General features: G+C 44.5%; 1 protein-coding gene across 1 annotated transcript in view; it reads right to left on the bottom strand.

Annotated features, from left to right (window-relative positions):
• Positions 1 to 2103: 2103 nt before the first annotated feature.
• The window catches only part of Fndc1 (fibronectin type III domain containing 1), a 61504-nt gene continuing 46559 nt past the window's right edge, over positions 2104 to 17048 (bottom strand). Inside the window, exons 15-22 of the mRNA XM_059272476.1 lie at positions 15890 to 16033; positions 13383 to 13613; positions 12856 to 12964; positions 9126 to 9205; positions 7253 to 7282; positions 5949 to 6110; positions 4955 to 5077; positions 2104 to 2725 (exon numbers count right to left, since the gene is read on the bottom strand). Of these exons, the coding sequence (XP_059128459.1) occupies positions 2610 to 2725; positions 4955 to 5077; positions 5949 to 6110; positions 7253 to 7282; positions 9126 to 9205; positions 12856 to 12964; positions 13383 to 13613; positions 15890 to 16033 (995 nt within the window). The 3' untranslated portion in view covers positions 2104 to 2609. The remainder of the gene's footprint in view (positions 2726 to 4954; positions 5078 to 5948; positions 6111 to 7252; positions 7283 to 9125; positions 9206 to 12855; positions 12965 to 13382; positions 13614 to 15889; positions 16034 to 17048) is intronic.

Below are 17048 nucleotides of genomic sequence, written 5' to 3'. Positions count from 1 at the left end.
CCTGTGGAGGCCAGGAGAGGGTGTCAGATCCCCTGGATCTGGAATTGTAAGAGGCTGTGAGCCACCAGATATGGGTGCTGGGAACCAAACTTGAGTCCTTTGCAAGAGCAGCAAGTGCTTGTAACTGCTGAGCCATCTCTCTAGCACCTCTGTCTGTCTGTCTGCCTGCCTGTCTGTCTGTCTGTCTGTCTGTCGTATTGGTTAGATCAACCTGGAGATCCCTCCTGATTTGCCGCCTATGCTTCAGTCTCTGGTTCTCAAGCCACTAGCCTTCTACTGAGAGCAGAGAAAGATGCCAGATCGCAGCCTCTGTGGGGCGAGCACTACAGATTATATACTTTCTGAAAATGTTTTGTGGGTTACCCTCAATCTGGCACCATGAAGCACATTTGGATGCTGGCCAGTGTGGAAACTAAAGCATTTTCTTCAACAATCTCCCTATTATGTGTGAGAACCTCCCAAAACTACTTAAAGAATCCTGTGTAGTTTGTAAACTGAATTTGGATAAACATATGATTTGTCTCTCTAAAGCAGATGTGCATGACCTTTGACATTGCAGTGTGATTTTGTCATCCACAGAATTCACACTTGAGAACTGTACACTGGACCTACAGAAAATGCAAAAACTTTCACAATGTTATATCTAAATGCACAAATTTTGAGGGGTGGGGTGGGCCCCAGTCATAGCTCCTTGGCAACATGCATCCCAGGGGCTGCAGGCTATTTGGAGAAATTCTAGCATTTTTCTCAGGCTGTTTTCTTTGCTGTTGCCACTGTGCAGCAGTCATGGTGAAATGCCAGGAAGGTGCCCGACATCACAGGCTGGTCTCCAAGTTGTGAAAAGACAGCTGTGTCCTTGTAAGTCTTACCATCAGAACTGCCAGATACACAGGTTTTACCTCAGCACAGTGCAGGGTCTGAAAACCACCAGCCCCCACACTCCTGCACTGTGCTCTGCCCGTGGTCTGTGTCAGGAATGGCCCTGAGACCCAGCAGCACTTTCTTCCAACTCATCTCCTTCTCAGCTCCTCTGACGCTGACACAGTGTGAGAAGAGAAGCCCTTCATTCACAGGGCTAGCTGGGGTCCACAGGAAGGATAAACACGTTTACAACAGTGGAAACAGAAGGTCAAAATGAGCCCTCTGTGTTACAGTCCAGGGAGGAAGATGCTTCCATTTCAGGAACAGATGCAGAGACGGAAAGAAAGGAAAACGGAATTTTTAAAGACATGACTTTAAAATCACATTGAACCTAAAGTGTTCATTCATCTGGAAACACATTAGATAAAGAGGCTGGTGAGAACCCAGTCAGGAAAGCACTTGCTGAGTAAACCTGAGTAAAATGAGAAAAATACCCAGTACACACACACACACACACACACACACACACACACACACACACACACTGGGTGTGGTGGCACATTCTCGCAATCCTAGCACTTGAGGCTTGAGGTCCGGGGGAGGGGGGAGGTCAGAGACAGGCATATCCCTAGGTCTCACTGGCCAGCCAGTCTAGAACAATCTGTAGACTCCAACTCTCAGTGAGAAACCTTGTATCAACAAACAAGGGGGATAGCTCCTGGAGGAGGGGATGTCTGAGCTGATCTCTGGCCTCTACACACACATCCAAGTGCACACACACAAACATGCACACAAGCCTACACACACACAAAAAAACCATGCACACAAGCCTACACACATACACACACACACACACACACACACACACACACACACACACTTCGACAAAGGTAATAAAGTCATCTGCTCCGTGATATTAAAAGCCTGGAGAAAAGCACTTGGTTTGCAGGTAATGGTGTGGCTCATCAATGCCTCCACTGTGGCCTGAATTCAACAGCAACTACTAGAAGCATGCATACCTTTTTACAGAACCTATATTCTGCTGAGAACCTATTTCTTGGACACCTCAGAAAGACATTAACAAACAGAACCTTTGTCCACAAAGTCTTACACACATTCATCTAAAGAACAAATATAAATTTTTCAAGTTTAATCAATATTCTTGATGAGTGTAGATATGTATATGCATATATACACAACATATGTATCAAAATTGAGAATTTACAAATAAGATTTATGCACTTAGCCCAGTGGTGGATAAGTCTTTAGTATAAATTCCAAAGAGAGTGTATTTCCTTTGGTAATTTCAGCAATTCAATTCTACTTCATACAAACAGGTGTGAAGCTTAAACTCAGCTGATTCAAAGATGGGAAAAGCAGAAAGCATTCTGTAAAGCTAACACAGCATGACAGTGCTGTTCCCTGGAGATCCCAGACTGTCCAAATTTTGTGCCGGAAGGGTCTGGAGGTCACACTGCTGCTAAGTTGACATCTCTGGAATGTGTGATTATGAATAAACAAAGCATGGAGAAGTGAAGTTTCAACAAAACTGGATTCTATTTATAGTCCAGACCGAGAAATGTGGCCAAATCCCAACTGAAGAGGACCAAACGCCCTGTGTCCACCCTGTGGCCTCCTGATACCCTGGGGAGGCGGGCTTGGAGCACTGTCTTTATCTTGCCCACAGTCCCTAGTGCAAGTTAGTCAAGCAGGCCGGGAGGGTGGACTTGCAGGAAGCTGATCCTTGGTCACCACTTTCCTGGGATGGAGACTCCACACTCGTACCAGCCCACATAGTAGTAGGGGGTTCCAAAACCGATGTTGCCAAAGCTGACCGGCTCCTGGCGGTACTGGCGATGGTAGCCTGAAACAGCAATGGAAAAGAGAGGGAAAGAAGATGGGTCAAAGTCACTAGCAGGAAAACATCTCATCCTACCATCGTCTACTTTCAGACAGTATGTTCCGGCTAACACTTCCTAGGTGTTATTTGTGAATACCCTGGGCCAGTTTTATGTGTCCTCGGAATAACAAGAGGTCTACCCCAAATGTTTACAGGGGGATAGTCCAGTCCTCCTCTCACTCACCACAAAAGAATGTGGTCTTAGCCAGTCACTAGTGAGCACTCACTGAAGAGTGTACCGAGATCTGGGGAAACTGCACAGCACCCACTCCCATCCTGTTCTCTGAGTTCAGAGCTCCCAGCTTCCCAGAGTTGCTCAGCTCCAAGAATTAAGCCTGAGAACCTAGAGCAGACTTGTAGATCTTTCCAGAAAAAAAATCTGCACATTGCTGACCTCTTGATGTAGAAAGATGCTCCAGTAGCCTCAATATGATTTGGGGGACTCTATTGCCCCCACATTTAGCCTTATTTACTTTATTCTTGTCAAATAATGGTTAGCTGGTTAGCTGCCACTCTACCAGTGAGCATATTAACCAGTCATGGTCAATACCACAACCTTAGCACATAGACACAGAAGAATACAGGCAACACAGGACTGTAACAGAAGCTGAGGCATAGCAAGCACTGAAAAGATATGGATTGGATAGATGTTGTATATTTATTGTGATGAACTGGGCTGGCTTACATATTTGACTCAGCAGTACTCTAGATGTTCCCACTGAAGCATTATTAGATGAGGTTACAATTTAAATCAGCAGACTAAGTAGATTATCTCTACACTGTGGCCCACCTAAGTAGCTAAAATTCTCAACCAAAATGACCATTAAGTCCTAATAGAAAGACTAGAGAGGGGAATTATGCCTACACAGCCTCAGTCAGACTTGAAGAATGGCATGAAATTGTCTCTGTGTCTTAGGTTTTGCTCCATCCACTGAAGGTTAGAAATGTCCCCTCCACCCAAATCTATAGTCACCCGAAGCACTTCTCTATAATAAATCTAAATAGTAGATGAATGTCATTGGTTCTTTACTCCAGATGAAAGAGTCTAAATATGCTTATTTTACTGCCTGTTTATTTAATTGTTTGAAAACAGGTAACTCATTGTGTTAGTATTTTCATCAACTTGACACATGCTAGGGTCATCTGAGAGGAAGGAACTTCGATTGAGAAAATTTCTCCATCAGACTGGCCTGTAGGGGAACCTGTGGGACATTTTTTTTTTATTAATGATTGATGTAGGCGGGCCCAGCTCACTGCAGAAGGTGCTATTCCTGGGCAGGCCCTGGGTATGTAAGAAAGCAAGCTGCTGCTGCTTCCATTCCTGCCTCCGGGTTCCTGCCCTGCTTGAGTTCCTGCCTTGGCTTTCTTCAGTGATAGTCTATGACCAAGATGTGCAAGCCAAATAAACCCTTTTATCTCCACATTGCTTTTGGTCATGGTGTTTTATCGCAGCCATAGAGACTAAACCAGGACACTCATGTAAAGTCTGCATAGATAAATCAGCACACGCCATACCCTGAATGTACCACATCACCGAGAGCTGAGTGCACAATGGGAAGATGCTGGACCACTTCCAGCTGCTGCTGGTTTGAAAGGAAGGCTGGGCTCATCTGTGACATACCACAGCTGGTAGCTTTTGGGTTCCCACCTCATAATGCATCATCAGAGAACTAGCACCCTGGCCCTGAAGCCTCTCCTGGTGATTTCACGCTTACTCTTCACTCTAGCTAGGTCCTCTGGAAGGACTTCACTGTGCACTCTTCATGTTCACCCATATCATAAGATTAAACTCATACTGCCTCTCCTGAACTTGAATTCATATGATCACCAAGAACACAATTCCTTGACAAGAGGACAACCAGGTGGCATAATCTGTTGTCATTTACACATCATGGTGTCCACCGTTATTCACCTTTCACACAGTTGTTTTGTCTTCCTGATAGCAGAACTTGTTTCTGAGAACAGGGATGGGATCTTATACATTCTTTTGTATTCCCAGCTTCTCAATGCCAGCATATGGTGGTAGTACTTTAATTAATCAGTTCCTTAATTTTACTCTTTATGATCCAAAGTGCTCCCAATGTTAATCTCTAAATTTTAGGTCAAAGGCAGAGCTACCATGTGTTTTCTCATTATAACAATTTTCCTCTCCCACCCACCCACAGCATAAAATAGCAGCTCTGTCCTTCTTACCTTGAATGGTGGGGAGGGCTTCCACATAAGACTGAGGCCCTGTTCTTCCATCCAAGTGTGAATCCACAAACTGACAATGATCTTCACCTCTTCCCCAGCTGTCTCCAATGCTGTAGAACGTGTCTGCATAAGGACATATCACAGGTCAGTGGCTACCGGAGAGTGTCACAACTGGCTTACAAGTTAGAACAAGCGTTGGAGACTGTTTGAATTGGGGACATTATTTAAATCATGTGTTCCATAGTTTCCATGTCTGAAAAATGTTTGTAATGGCACAAATGTCATTAAGTGTTGTAAGAAGCCAGCAAGACCTTGTATATTAAATACTTAACATATGTTCAGTTAGTGGGGGAGACTTTGAACAATACAGTCAGCTGCATCCTGTAAATGATGGACCTTTTAATCCTCAGCTTTCAAGAGAGAATGAAGGAAAACAAAATAGAGATTAGAAGTCAGTCAAGTCTGTATAATTAGAAGAAATTTTCCACACATAGCTGCAGGCTGAGGTGCTGTCCGTGGTGCTGAATCACAACGCTAAGGTTGGACACCATTGCGTTCCCACACTGGGATCCTGAAGATGACTGTGCAATCTCTCCAGAGATTTTGAAGGGAGAGAGAACAGGTGGAAGAGATGGAAAGAGAATGGACACACATACACACACATGGTGGTGAGGTGGTAATTTTCTAGTGATGAGGTGTGACAGATCAATTTCCAGAGTTGGGGATGGGAGGGAAGACTTAGTTTTGACAAGCTTATCCTTCCTTGAAAAAAATATAAATAAATTTAAAACCGATCAGGCCAGTTGATTGTAGATTTCATTCCTAAAATACAGTGGATACGCACATATAAAGCCAGTAATCTCAGAGCAGAGTGTACAAAACTGGTTTGCACTAAAGTCCCCACAGTTCCAGCTCTCAGACACATCCTAAGGCCCTGCTCTCCCAGTCAGTGCCTGGCAGAAGTTTCCTGCAGCCACCCAAGCATAGGACCTACCTTTGAGGTTGTCACTGAGATAGATCTTGTACCTCAGTGAGTTACAAAGAACGACTCCCACAAACTTTTTGTACCACGTCCGCTTCACATACTGCCGACCGTGGCAGTCAGTGTAGCCAGGGTCATGCTTGAAAGCAAATGGGATCCAGATGGGCTCACCACCTTGACAACACACAACACAGGCTCTAAGGTACGATGGTTACAGGGGTCACTGTCTACACAAACTATCAGAAAACTGGGTATTTTCACTGGGACTGTGTTCCCCTTGGGGCTTCTCTGAGCACATGTGCATGCATTTTGTATTCCCCTTTCTTTTTCATTACTAGAATACAACCGAGGTATTATGAGTTGGATCTAAAAGTGTCCCCCAAAGGCTCATGTGTTAGAGGCTTGGTCAGCTTCTCATGGGCTGTGGAGAGATTTCTGGTTCAAGAGGTTCCAACACCATCATGGGTTAACCCACTGATAGACTCATACCTGAGTGAAGAAGGGAGCTGGGGAAGGAAACAGGTAACTAGAGCAGGCTTTGAAGGGATTCCCCCTTCTCCCTCCCACCTGCCTGCCTGCCGTGAAGAACAGCTTTGTGCTCATGTCCTTACTCTCTTAGTGTTATACCTCACCTTACGCCTAGGATTGAGGGAGCCGAGTGACCATGCTCTGAAATCTCCAAAACCATACACCAAGCTAAACCCTCCTCCCTGGTTTTCCCTGGTTTTTGTCATGACAACCAAAAAGCTAACTACCATATTTGAAGGGCACGGTGCCTTTTACCCTAGAGCATTTAAGATCTTGGTGTTACCACAAAGGGTTCTCAAAGCTAATGAAAGATGTAAGCCTCAATGAACAGCAGCTGTATTGGCATATTTTCACCGCAGTACTCTAAGTCCCTACAGCTACAGCCCTGCTCTTTTGGTCACTCTTTATTTCTGTCTTGAACTCAAAACACAGGGTTTGTTCAGTTCATTGGTTGGAGGGGTGTAAAATACCCTTGTATACTTGCTGCATTTTGTCATCTTTTTATCACATTCAAATGCTCATAAACATGTAAACAATGTACCTATTTTATAGGTATTAGCAATCCCCATCATAGTTTTTCATAGATACCAACAGCTATAGTCCTACTAAAGCATTTTCAAGTCATTCTCTTCCGCAAAGAGAATGGAGGGTGGGTGAATCAACATTGTCAGAAAAGACCATGCAGATGTAAAATGTTCCACCATTTCTACTTGTGGACCACCATAATGACCACACAGCTTACATTCATGTCAACCAGAGCATCGGAATCCTCAAGACAGAAAACTCACCTGGTGGCCTCACAACAAGCAGAGGATTGTCTGTGGACAAAAAATAAATAAATAACATGTGGAGCAGTTGTGAAAATGCTGAAATGCTGACTGGAATTAAAAGAGCTAACCCATTTGGAACAGAGAGAAAAACAAGGTATGTTTATCAGATGCCAAAGTTTCCCATGGGTTTCGTTCTGTAAGCATTATCTTTTGAGAAATACTCTCTGGTCAACTGCCTTGTTGTTGACACAGAAGCTGTGAGTTTCTGGGCGAGACAAAGTTTTGAAATTGTGTGCTACAAAAGTAATGCAGTACTTCAGGCAGGTAAGATGGTTCAGTAAGTAAGCCCAACCTGGCAACCTGGGTTTCACCCCTAGGACCTGTGCGGTGGAGGAAGAGAACCAACCCTTGAAAGCTGTCCTCTGACCTCCACTGTGGCACACACACACACACACACACACACACACTCACATGCACACTGTGGCATGCACACACACTCTCACATGCACTGTGGAATGCACACACGCACACACACACTCTCACACACAGACACACATGCACATTCAAAATAATATAAACAAATCATATAAAAACTTCATAAACCATCAATGCTCTTGTTTTTAAACTTCATATTTGGGGAAGTCCAGTGATTTCTCAGAAGGTTCTGTATGCTATAATATCACACCCAGGAGAAGATAAAATTCAAACCCAAGCATTTGCATGTAGACACTTATAGCATTGTTGTAATTATCAAACAGTAGAAATAACTTAAAATGCAGTTGATTGGGTTGAATGAACAGATTGTGGCACAGCTGTACAATGAAATACAGACCAGTGATAAAAGAGAAGTGAAGGACTAACCAACACGATGTGTGGATGATTCTGAGAGAATCGGCCAAAGGGTCTACACTCTAGGGCACTAATGTCAAATCCTAGATGATGTGAACTCCGTGGAGAGAGCAGAGGGGTGCAGGACAGCAGGATGTTAGTGATGACAGACATGCTCACTGTCTGGATACTGGCCAGGACTAAATATAACTAAAATCTATGACATTCAGTATTTTAAAACTATCTATGCTTTAGCTGCAAAAACCACTGCAGAGAGTATGAAATTTGCTTTTAAAGACATTTTGCTTCAGAAAAAGATCATTTTTAGGTGGTGTTGGGTCACAAACCCATGCCTTCTGGTATGCTGGGCCAGCCATCTGCCCCATGTTCCTGGGGTCCATGCAGGAACATGGTGAGAGCTTTGCCCCGCAGCACTCCAAAATGCAAAGTCATATATGGGATAGTGTATTAAGACAGAATAAAAGTTCAACTCTGAATACTCAGTACAGATATCTCTTCCTCTTCATAAAGGTCATCTTAGATGGAGACTTGAAACCTGGAGAGACAGCTGCCTCCCATGTCATCTAAGGTGGATGTTTTCCAGTGATTTGGAACAAAAGTATTGTTTTTAAACTTTAAAACTAAGACCAGGTATGGTTGCTCATGCCTATAATTCCAGTACTCAGTTGCCTGAGGCTACCCTGGGCTAGTTAGACAGTGCCAGGTTAGCTTGGGCTACTCAGTCTCAATAAAACCAAAACCAAACAATCAATAAAAATCCAGCAATAAAGGAAGTTCTGAAGCTATTTTATGCTAACAAGTCAAAGCTATCTTTAGGTTGAAAACTAAATTTATTTTTCCTTTCATTAGAATTTGACCTTAATTTTCTCCTCACCTAGCAGGGGTCAGGAACGGGGGATGCTTGTTTTATAAAAAGAAACCCAAACTCACCCAACAGAAAAGAAGACTTTTTTTGCCTTAATTTTCACTATGCCAATGGCTACCATTCCGATCCTTTATTTCACTGTTCAAAAAATCAAAACAAAGATGAATGTACCCATACCTGATTCTGTAACAAATGAGACCGAAGGGCTGACAGGCCCATAGCCATGAGGGTTCTTGGCTTGAACTTTGAAGTAATACCTGAAATTGAAAGAAAACATCTTTTAAAAGAGAAATTGATTTGACCTCCGAGGAACGAGACAGATTCCCAACCTTCCAAGCATGCCTCTGTTGTAACTCTGGAGTCGTGTTTGTCAGTTTTTACACACACCCATGCACACACACACACACACACACACACACACACACACACATACACACACACACATCCCTAGTCATCCTCATATTTTTTTCCCCGAACTTTCTCATTTTTGATGATTTCTTGAAATGGTACAATTAGTACAGCATGGGCACATGGATGATGGGAATGGAATAGAAAGTAGGCTGACAGCTGCCCAGAGTGCTTTTCTGAAGCATACAGGTGGGCAGGCACTGGGTAACTCTCTCAGTCCATCCTTTAAAGACCTGATTAAGACTCGGATGCCAATATAAGCTCCAAGAGAGAGGAGCTGGTACAACAAAACACAGAGTAGAACTCAAATGTTAATCAACATCTCAGACTCCATGGTGGATTCAACACTAACGTGACTTGTGACTAGCAGGAAACAGTGGCTAAGGGGTGACCTTTCTAGTGGAACTAACATGAAAGCCATGCCTTGAGCTTTGTAACCTCCAGAAAAGAGAAGCATGACCAGGAAGAGGAGGTGAGGAAAACCTGAGGAGAAAGGCTTTACTGCAGGGCCATACTTTGTCTTGGAACAGAAAATGTTCTGGAAAGCACAGTTTGAGTCAGCTAGCTCATCAAGAAGGAAACAGAGTCTCCAGGCATCTTTCTTTGCCAATACTAATGCTCAAAGAAGAACTGAGGATCAGTACATCGGTTGGAACCACTTTTGCTAACTTTTATGACTTCCTCTTCCTGGGGTTCCACATAGCACAAGGCTATTATAGGCCCCATGAATGGTGGCTCTTTGAACCTTATAAAGAGTATTTTCCTCTAGCTTTTGGCCAGAAGGAATGTCTCACCTAACTATTTTAAAATTCTTTATCTGGTTAAGTCAGGTACACAGATGCATGTGCTGATTAAAAAAAAAAAAAAGGTAATACAAAGTTTTAGAGAGGGAGAACAGGAAGGTGGAGGGAGACACTGCCAGCCGCCACCATGACAAGCAGCATGTGAAGATGCCGGTAAGCCACGAGCCACGTGGCAAGGTATAGATTTATAAAAATGGATTAATTTAAGATGTAAGAACTAGATAGCTAGAAGCCTGGCACGGCCATACAGTTTGTAAGCAATATAAGTCTCTGTGTTTACTTGGTTGGGTCTGAGTGGCTGTGGGACTGGTGAGTGACAGAGATTTGTCCTGACTGTGGGCCAGGCCAGAAAACTCTAGCTACAGACTATTTATATTTTGTTGGTACCACTGACTCCTGACTACAGGTAATGACATCACCAAGGCCACCTCTGGCCTCACAGCAGGCAGAGACATTCTCCTGTGGTTTGACTAAAGAAAAGAAAAGCCACTCGGTAAAATCTGAAGTCATCCACATACTGATTTTTTTCATTTCAAATTGTTTTTTAAAGATATGCACAATTAAGAACATGGTTCTAAGTATCGATTGACCCAGCATGGCATGTTTCTTGATTATTCACACTTAATCAGCGGCTGTGGAGTAATTTATGGCAACCCCCTCCCTCCCATAGTTGTTTGTAGTTGCTGTTCCCATGGGTCCTGAGGGGATTTGATCAGAGAAGCTCCCAGGCTACATCCCACCTGCATTTTCCACCTGAAGAGCCAACAGCCTGTGCTTAGTCAGAGGAAGCAGAAGAAGAGGCTGGGCGCACGGGCAGATGGAGCCTGGTACTGTCCATCTTCCCTCATTCTTCTTCTCCTTTGAGACTTTCCATCTCCCTAGAACATTTCAAACGTCGAGGCTTCCTCTTCCTGGAGCAATTTTGCCTCACCCCGCCTCACACCTCACCTCACTTTGCCTACCTGTTCTCTGGTTTAACTGCTCCATATGCTTTAGACCTAACTTTCTCAGTCTTACCTGACAGAGAATTTCCTTATTATGTACTCTCCCTAAACTTCCTCAAGACACTGACTATGGAAGTCTCTGTTTGTACTGTTTTGCCTTTTTAACATCTGTTCCTCCGCACAATAAACCCCGTGAGGACAGTGCTGTACACTCTATGAGAGCTGCATCCAGCTCACCCCATGCCCTAAACCCTGGCCCAAAATAAACAGGAGGAAGAATCACTTAAATGAAGTTTGGACCCAGAACCATGGTCAGAACAAGGACACCTCCACTTTACACCACCATCACCTGACAGTTAAAATGGCCGAAATCCAATATGGCAGCAAAAGCTGTGGAAAGAACACTGGACACAGATAGGGTAGGGGGGAAGGGAGAGGCCAGGAGAGTAAGGTTCAACTTTTCCCCCTGGAAAGCATCTTCCAGTGTTTTGATATGCATGGTGGCTGTGCTGTAGAAGTAGCAATCCCTGCATGTAGAGGAAAAGGATGCTGACCCTGTTTTGTCTGATTCTGCTGCTTTTATTTCCTCTGGTTAACTTTCACCTCTGGTCAACATTCATCTCATTAGGAAGGAATGGAGTACTTTCTCCTCTCCCTGACTTATTGCTTCATTTCATTTGCCAAATCCTGCAATTCATAACAGTTTATGGAAGCTTGGTTCCAGGGAGCCTAAGTGGCACGTTAAAATGTCACAGGGAGTGCTCCCAGCTTTGGGGATGTCTCCTGGTAGCAGGGCTCTGGCCAGATTCTGTCCCCTCTGTTTATTGAGTCATTTGTTCCGGCTTTTTCCTGCCTCTCTGCCTGTGGAAGCTACTTTGAGCTCTTCACAGCAAGCCTGCCAGCTCTGTCCATCAGTGTGGTGCTGTGACTACCTGGACAACCTGCAGGAGCCGGTCATGAGCTACTCGGGGATCCTACAGGCCTACTGATGTTGTATGATTAACCATAGCAGAGGTACCTGAACCACAGACACTGAAAATGCTGTAAGCCAGGGATGCCCCCTTCCCCATGCCCAGCTGCCCAGACGGTCAGTTTACCAGCATGCCACTGCCTGGCCAAGGCACGCTCAGTGGCTCACTCATGTTCGTCCACCAGGTCACTTTCTGTTAGTCATACCTCCCAAACTAGGCAATACAACTGAAGAATATACAGCCAGTCACTCCCATGTGAACAAGTTTTGCCGATTTCTCACTGAGTGCCATAAACTTTGGTTTCCAGAACAGTGCCCTGTCAGCCAGCCGCTGCTCAGTGATGAAGACACACTTGTAACCTTTACCAATGAATGCAGCACACCTTTCTAGAATTTTCTGAGCATCTGCATCACAAAGCTTAAGTGTCAGTTAATTAATATATTTGACAAAATACTGTCCCACTAACGTCACACAGCAAGGTTGTATTAAAAACTGAACCAATTCTATTCCAATTTATAGAACAACCTCCCTTCCCTTATGGGAGGTAATGTTTAGGAAAACAAGGAACAAACCCAGTTGTCAAGTAACAGCTACAATACATGCCATAATTTCTCTTAAGCAAAAGACACGGCACATGGTAAGCCTTCATTGGTATCCCATAAGCTAAATCAAGAATTCAAGGAAATGGTGAGTCTGATTAATCCCTTCTTCCCAAGCAAACGATTCTGTGACCAAGCTCACAGGTCCTGCTGTATGTTTGTAAGTGACTGCTGGGTCATACCTTGTGTTCGGCTTTAGATTCTCAATGGGCAGATGGGTCACCGACGACGTCTGAGTTGACCATTTGTTCCTGATGAAGTCCTCGTAAGAGGCACTGTAGACCAAGTATCCTGGAAACGGAGAGGGAGGAACCTCCATGACCATGACCAACAGGAACTCGGGAGAGGAAAGGTCTTATTTCCCACCCTCTCCTATGGGATTTCAGCTGACAAGTGGTTGGCTGGCTATTTTCAGGATGATACAAGGTTAAAGATATAATGAAATTTATTTTTCCTATGAGGAAAAAACTCCCAGCAAGATGATGTATTACTAGCTTAAGGTCATACAAACCAATCTGGAATTGTAACTGAGGACTCTAGCTTCCATCCAGTGTTCTTTAACTACTCACGGGGCTCCTGCACTTACCCGTGTCCCCCATGCCACTGAAAATGATGTCTGCCTTCTCCACCTTACTTGTCTGTTTGTGCATCCACCCACTGACTGCTCCTCTCTCTAAGTGAGAATGCTGAGCATCCGCATAGGACACACCTGTTACCACATCTCCGGGGATGGCTTTGTTCCAGTCCACAATGACAAATGAGTGGCAGCCTTCCATGGCGACCACGGTGATGTTGCGGGGAGCATGCTGAGGAGGCAGGTCGTTCTTCGTCAGGTCGTTTGGAATGAGTTCATCCAGGCTGTCCACTTGGAAGTGATCCAGAGCATCAGTCAGGGAGCATGGGGCTGACGGGTCTTTACTGAGGTATGTCACGTAAGGAGCTGGAAAGAACAGAGGAATCAGATCCACAATTCAGCCTCTCCCTGCCAAGACTCCGGAGACACCTGATGCTAATTCAAGGGCACATCCTTGGGCTGGGGAGATGGTTCTGTGAGTAAAGCACACGCCACACCAGAGTAAGGGTCTAATTTTAACCCCTAACACCCATGTGGCAATGGAGCAGCAGTGGTAGCCACCCGTAATCCCGACACTCGAGAGGCTGGCACGAGGGATCCCTGTGGTAAGCTGGCTAGCCAGACTATAATAATTGCCAAGCTCTGGGCTCAACAAACAACACTGCCTTAGTACATATAGTGAAGAGTGAGCAAGAAAGATACCCAACACCGATCTCTGGCCTCTACACACAAGTGTGCCTCCACACATGCAAATACACACGCATACACGCACACTACACACATACACGTAAGTAAAATCAAAGAGCAATCCCCGCCTCTCATTAATGGATCCATGGACACATAGCTTGAAATCTGATGACTGCAGAAGGTCTCATTGCCCCATCAACGCCAATGGCTAGAACCTCAAAGTGCTTTAGAAAGGTCTTCTGACCAGTTTGATGTAATAGACGCCTCCAGTATTTTTCCGTTCCTATGCCCTCAAATTTGGAAAACTGTGAGTCAGTTAACTAGCATCCCCTCATCACATTTCACTCCCCCAGCCATCTTAAGACCAGAGAAACATATGGCAGCCTCAAGCTTTTTCCCTAGTGGCGTCCTGTAGAGCTTTGTGAACCTTACAACCCTCTTGGAAGTTTGGACATAAAGCCAAGGTCCAAGCAGCCCTCTGCAACATTGTTGCTTAATTTCTCATTCTCTTATTTATGACGTGTTGAAGCCCATCCACATGATTTCAGGGGCTGCAGGAGACTGGGACTATGCAGGTCATGGCCTGGTAACCCGTTACAACTGAGCCTCCTAATATGAGAATGTGCCAGGGACAAGCAATAGGCTCTGCTACCAGCCCACATGTCTTTGGACTGTATTCCACTCTAAGAGAATTTAAGAATGCCAAGGAATTGAAGTTAAGGCTTTATATAACCAAGACCTCAAGTGCTCTCAACTGAAATGACTAGAAACTTCTGAAGGCCTCTTAGTCTTTAGAAGCAATCAGTGGAAGGGCTAATGATACCACTAAATGTCTCTTTCCCTTTTAGTCGTGGTACAGCAGTGGGGTAGTGTAAGTTTGGTGGACTCTCCAGGCTGCTGAACACCAGGCAAACACTGGCATTAGCCCCAGAAATGGCTGCTTCAGACTAATGGCTTTGCTCTTTAACTTGTATGGTGAGACGCCCAGTCACTGCCTCTTGGCTGGCAAGACTTCTTCTCTGCTCATGGCAAGACATTTGTTTTGGAAACTGAAAAGTGTGATGTTAATTTAAGCTGTTGCTTGTCTCCACTCAGTAACATATTAATCCAACTGTCTCGTTAATGCAGTTCATTAAGGGCATGGGAAAGATGGCTCAGGAAGGGAATAGAGCATACTTCAGCTGCACAGAATTTTCAGTTGAAATTGTTTCGATTGCTGAGAAAGAAGAGGGGAGAAATCAATTTCTAGATCCCAATTCTCTGAGGCTAATGAAGTTGGAGAAGATAACTGTAGACAGACAGCTTTGGTTCTGCAACTTTGTCACGGCTAGTGACAGCATTCACCAAGCTGGGCCGTTCAGAATTTAGGAAACTGTGCACGTTAAGGTCCAACCATCCAACGTCTTCAAAAGACTGGCCACAGGGCTGGGAACATGGCTCAGTGGGTAAGAATTCTTGCTGTACAAGCATAAGGACCTGAGTTTTGATCTCCGATACCCACATAAAAAGCTGGGCGTGGCTGTACATTCTGTAACCCAGGTATTTGGGGCTGGAGACAGACAGATCTATGTTCTCACTGGCCGGCCAGCCTAACTGAAATAGTGAGCTTCTGATTCAGAGAGAGATGCTGCCTCGGGGAACAAAGGAGAGGTGATGGAGAAAGACACCGGCTGTCCTCTGGCCTCTGTGAGCACACGTGTGGGCGTTGGCACACTCGTGTGTACACACTTGCTGAAGTCCTCTGTTGAGCACTAACAGCTCTCTGGTTAGTGTGGACTTTTGAAAATTAATGTGTATCTAAGTAAAGTGGACTCACTAAATTACTCCAAATGGAAATTTCACCCAGGGAAGTGTTTTATTAAAATGCACCACCTTAGCCAGGCCAAGGCTTAGTTATGCTGCCTTCAAAGGCAAAAGTTAAAATCAACTTCTCCAATTAAGGACGTGACACTCACCGACAAATCGTTTCTTTCCAGCCAGATCGAATTCTTCCTCTGGGAAGGAGCTGACGGTGCCTTGCTCTGGGATGACCTTCAGTGTGGCAGCGGTGGTCGAGGGCATGATGGTGGTCAGTGGCCTTGTGGTCTCAAGTCCATAATCTGAAAAGATATGAAGTCTTTGTAATTGGGTGCTACCAAAAGAGGCACTGATTGCAATCTAAGGATAGTTAAGATTCAACTGCAGACACACACAAATACACACAAACACAGACACATCCCACACACCACACCAGACCTACCCCCTACAATATACACCAATACACATACACTTACTTATACATATACATACATATGCATATATATATCACATACTACACCACACATACAGCTATACTACATACACAGATACCACACATCACCTAGATACCATGTATACCATACTCACATACATAGATATACACATACCACATGCAAATATACAGATGTTACATACAGGCATCCACACAACTGTACCATATATCACACATACCACACACAAAGACATCCACACACAACACACACACACACACACACACACACACACACCCTCACCAACTGCTATATGCAGCTGCATATTAATAAAGAGAGAGAAAGAACAAAGAAATACATATACCCACAAAAATAAAGTTTAGGGAACAGAAAATGGGAGTCCTTCAGAAATTTCCAGACCATGTTCGTGCCCAAAGCTAGTCCTTACCTGAATTTCTTTTCCTTTTAAAGCTATAAAAGACCACATCAGAGGCCAGGCGGTGGTGGCGCATGCCTTTAATCCCAGCACTTGGGAGGCAGAGGCAGGTGGATCTCTGTGAGTTCGAGGCCAGCCTGGTCTACAGAGCGAGATCCAGGACAGGCACCAAAAACTACACAGAGAAACCCTGTCTCAAAAAACAAACAAACAAAAAAAATCACATCAGGGCGAGAGAGATGTCTCTCATGTCTCAGTGGTTTAAAGCATTTACTGCTCAAGCAAAGGACCTGGATTCAGTTCCCAGCACCCATGGCAGGTCACTCACAACCTTCTACACCTTCAGTTCCAGGGGACCTGGCACCTTTGGCCTCCATAGGCACTTGCATGCATGTGATGCATATAAACTCACACAACACATATATGTACATATACATAATTAATGAAAAG

The sequence above is a fragment of the Peromyscus eremicus genome, chromosome 8b (assembly GCF_949786415.1).
Source record: "Peromyscus eremicus chromosome 8b, PerEre_H2_v1, whole genome shotgun sequence".
Classification (NCBI taxonomy): Eukaryota; Metazoa; Chordata; class Mammalia; order Rodentia; family Cricetidae; genus Peromyscus; species Peromyscus eremicus.
This window is presented reverse-complemented; position numbering and strand designations above follow the sequence as displayed.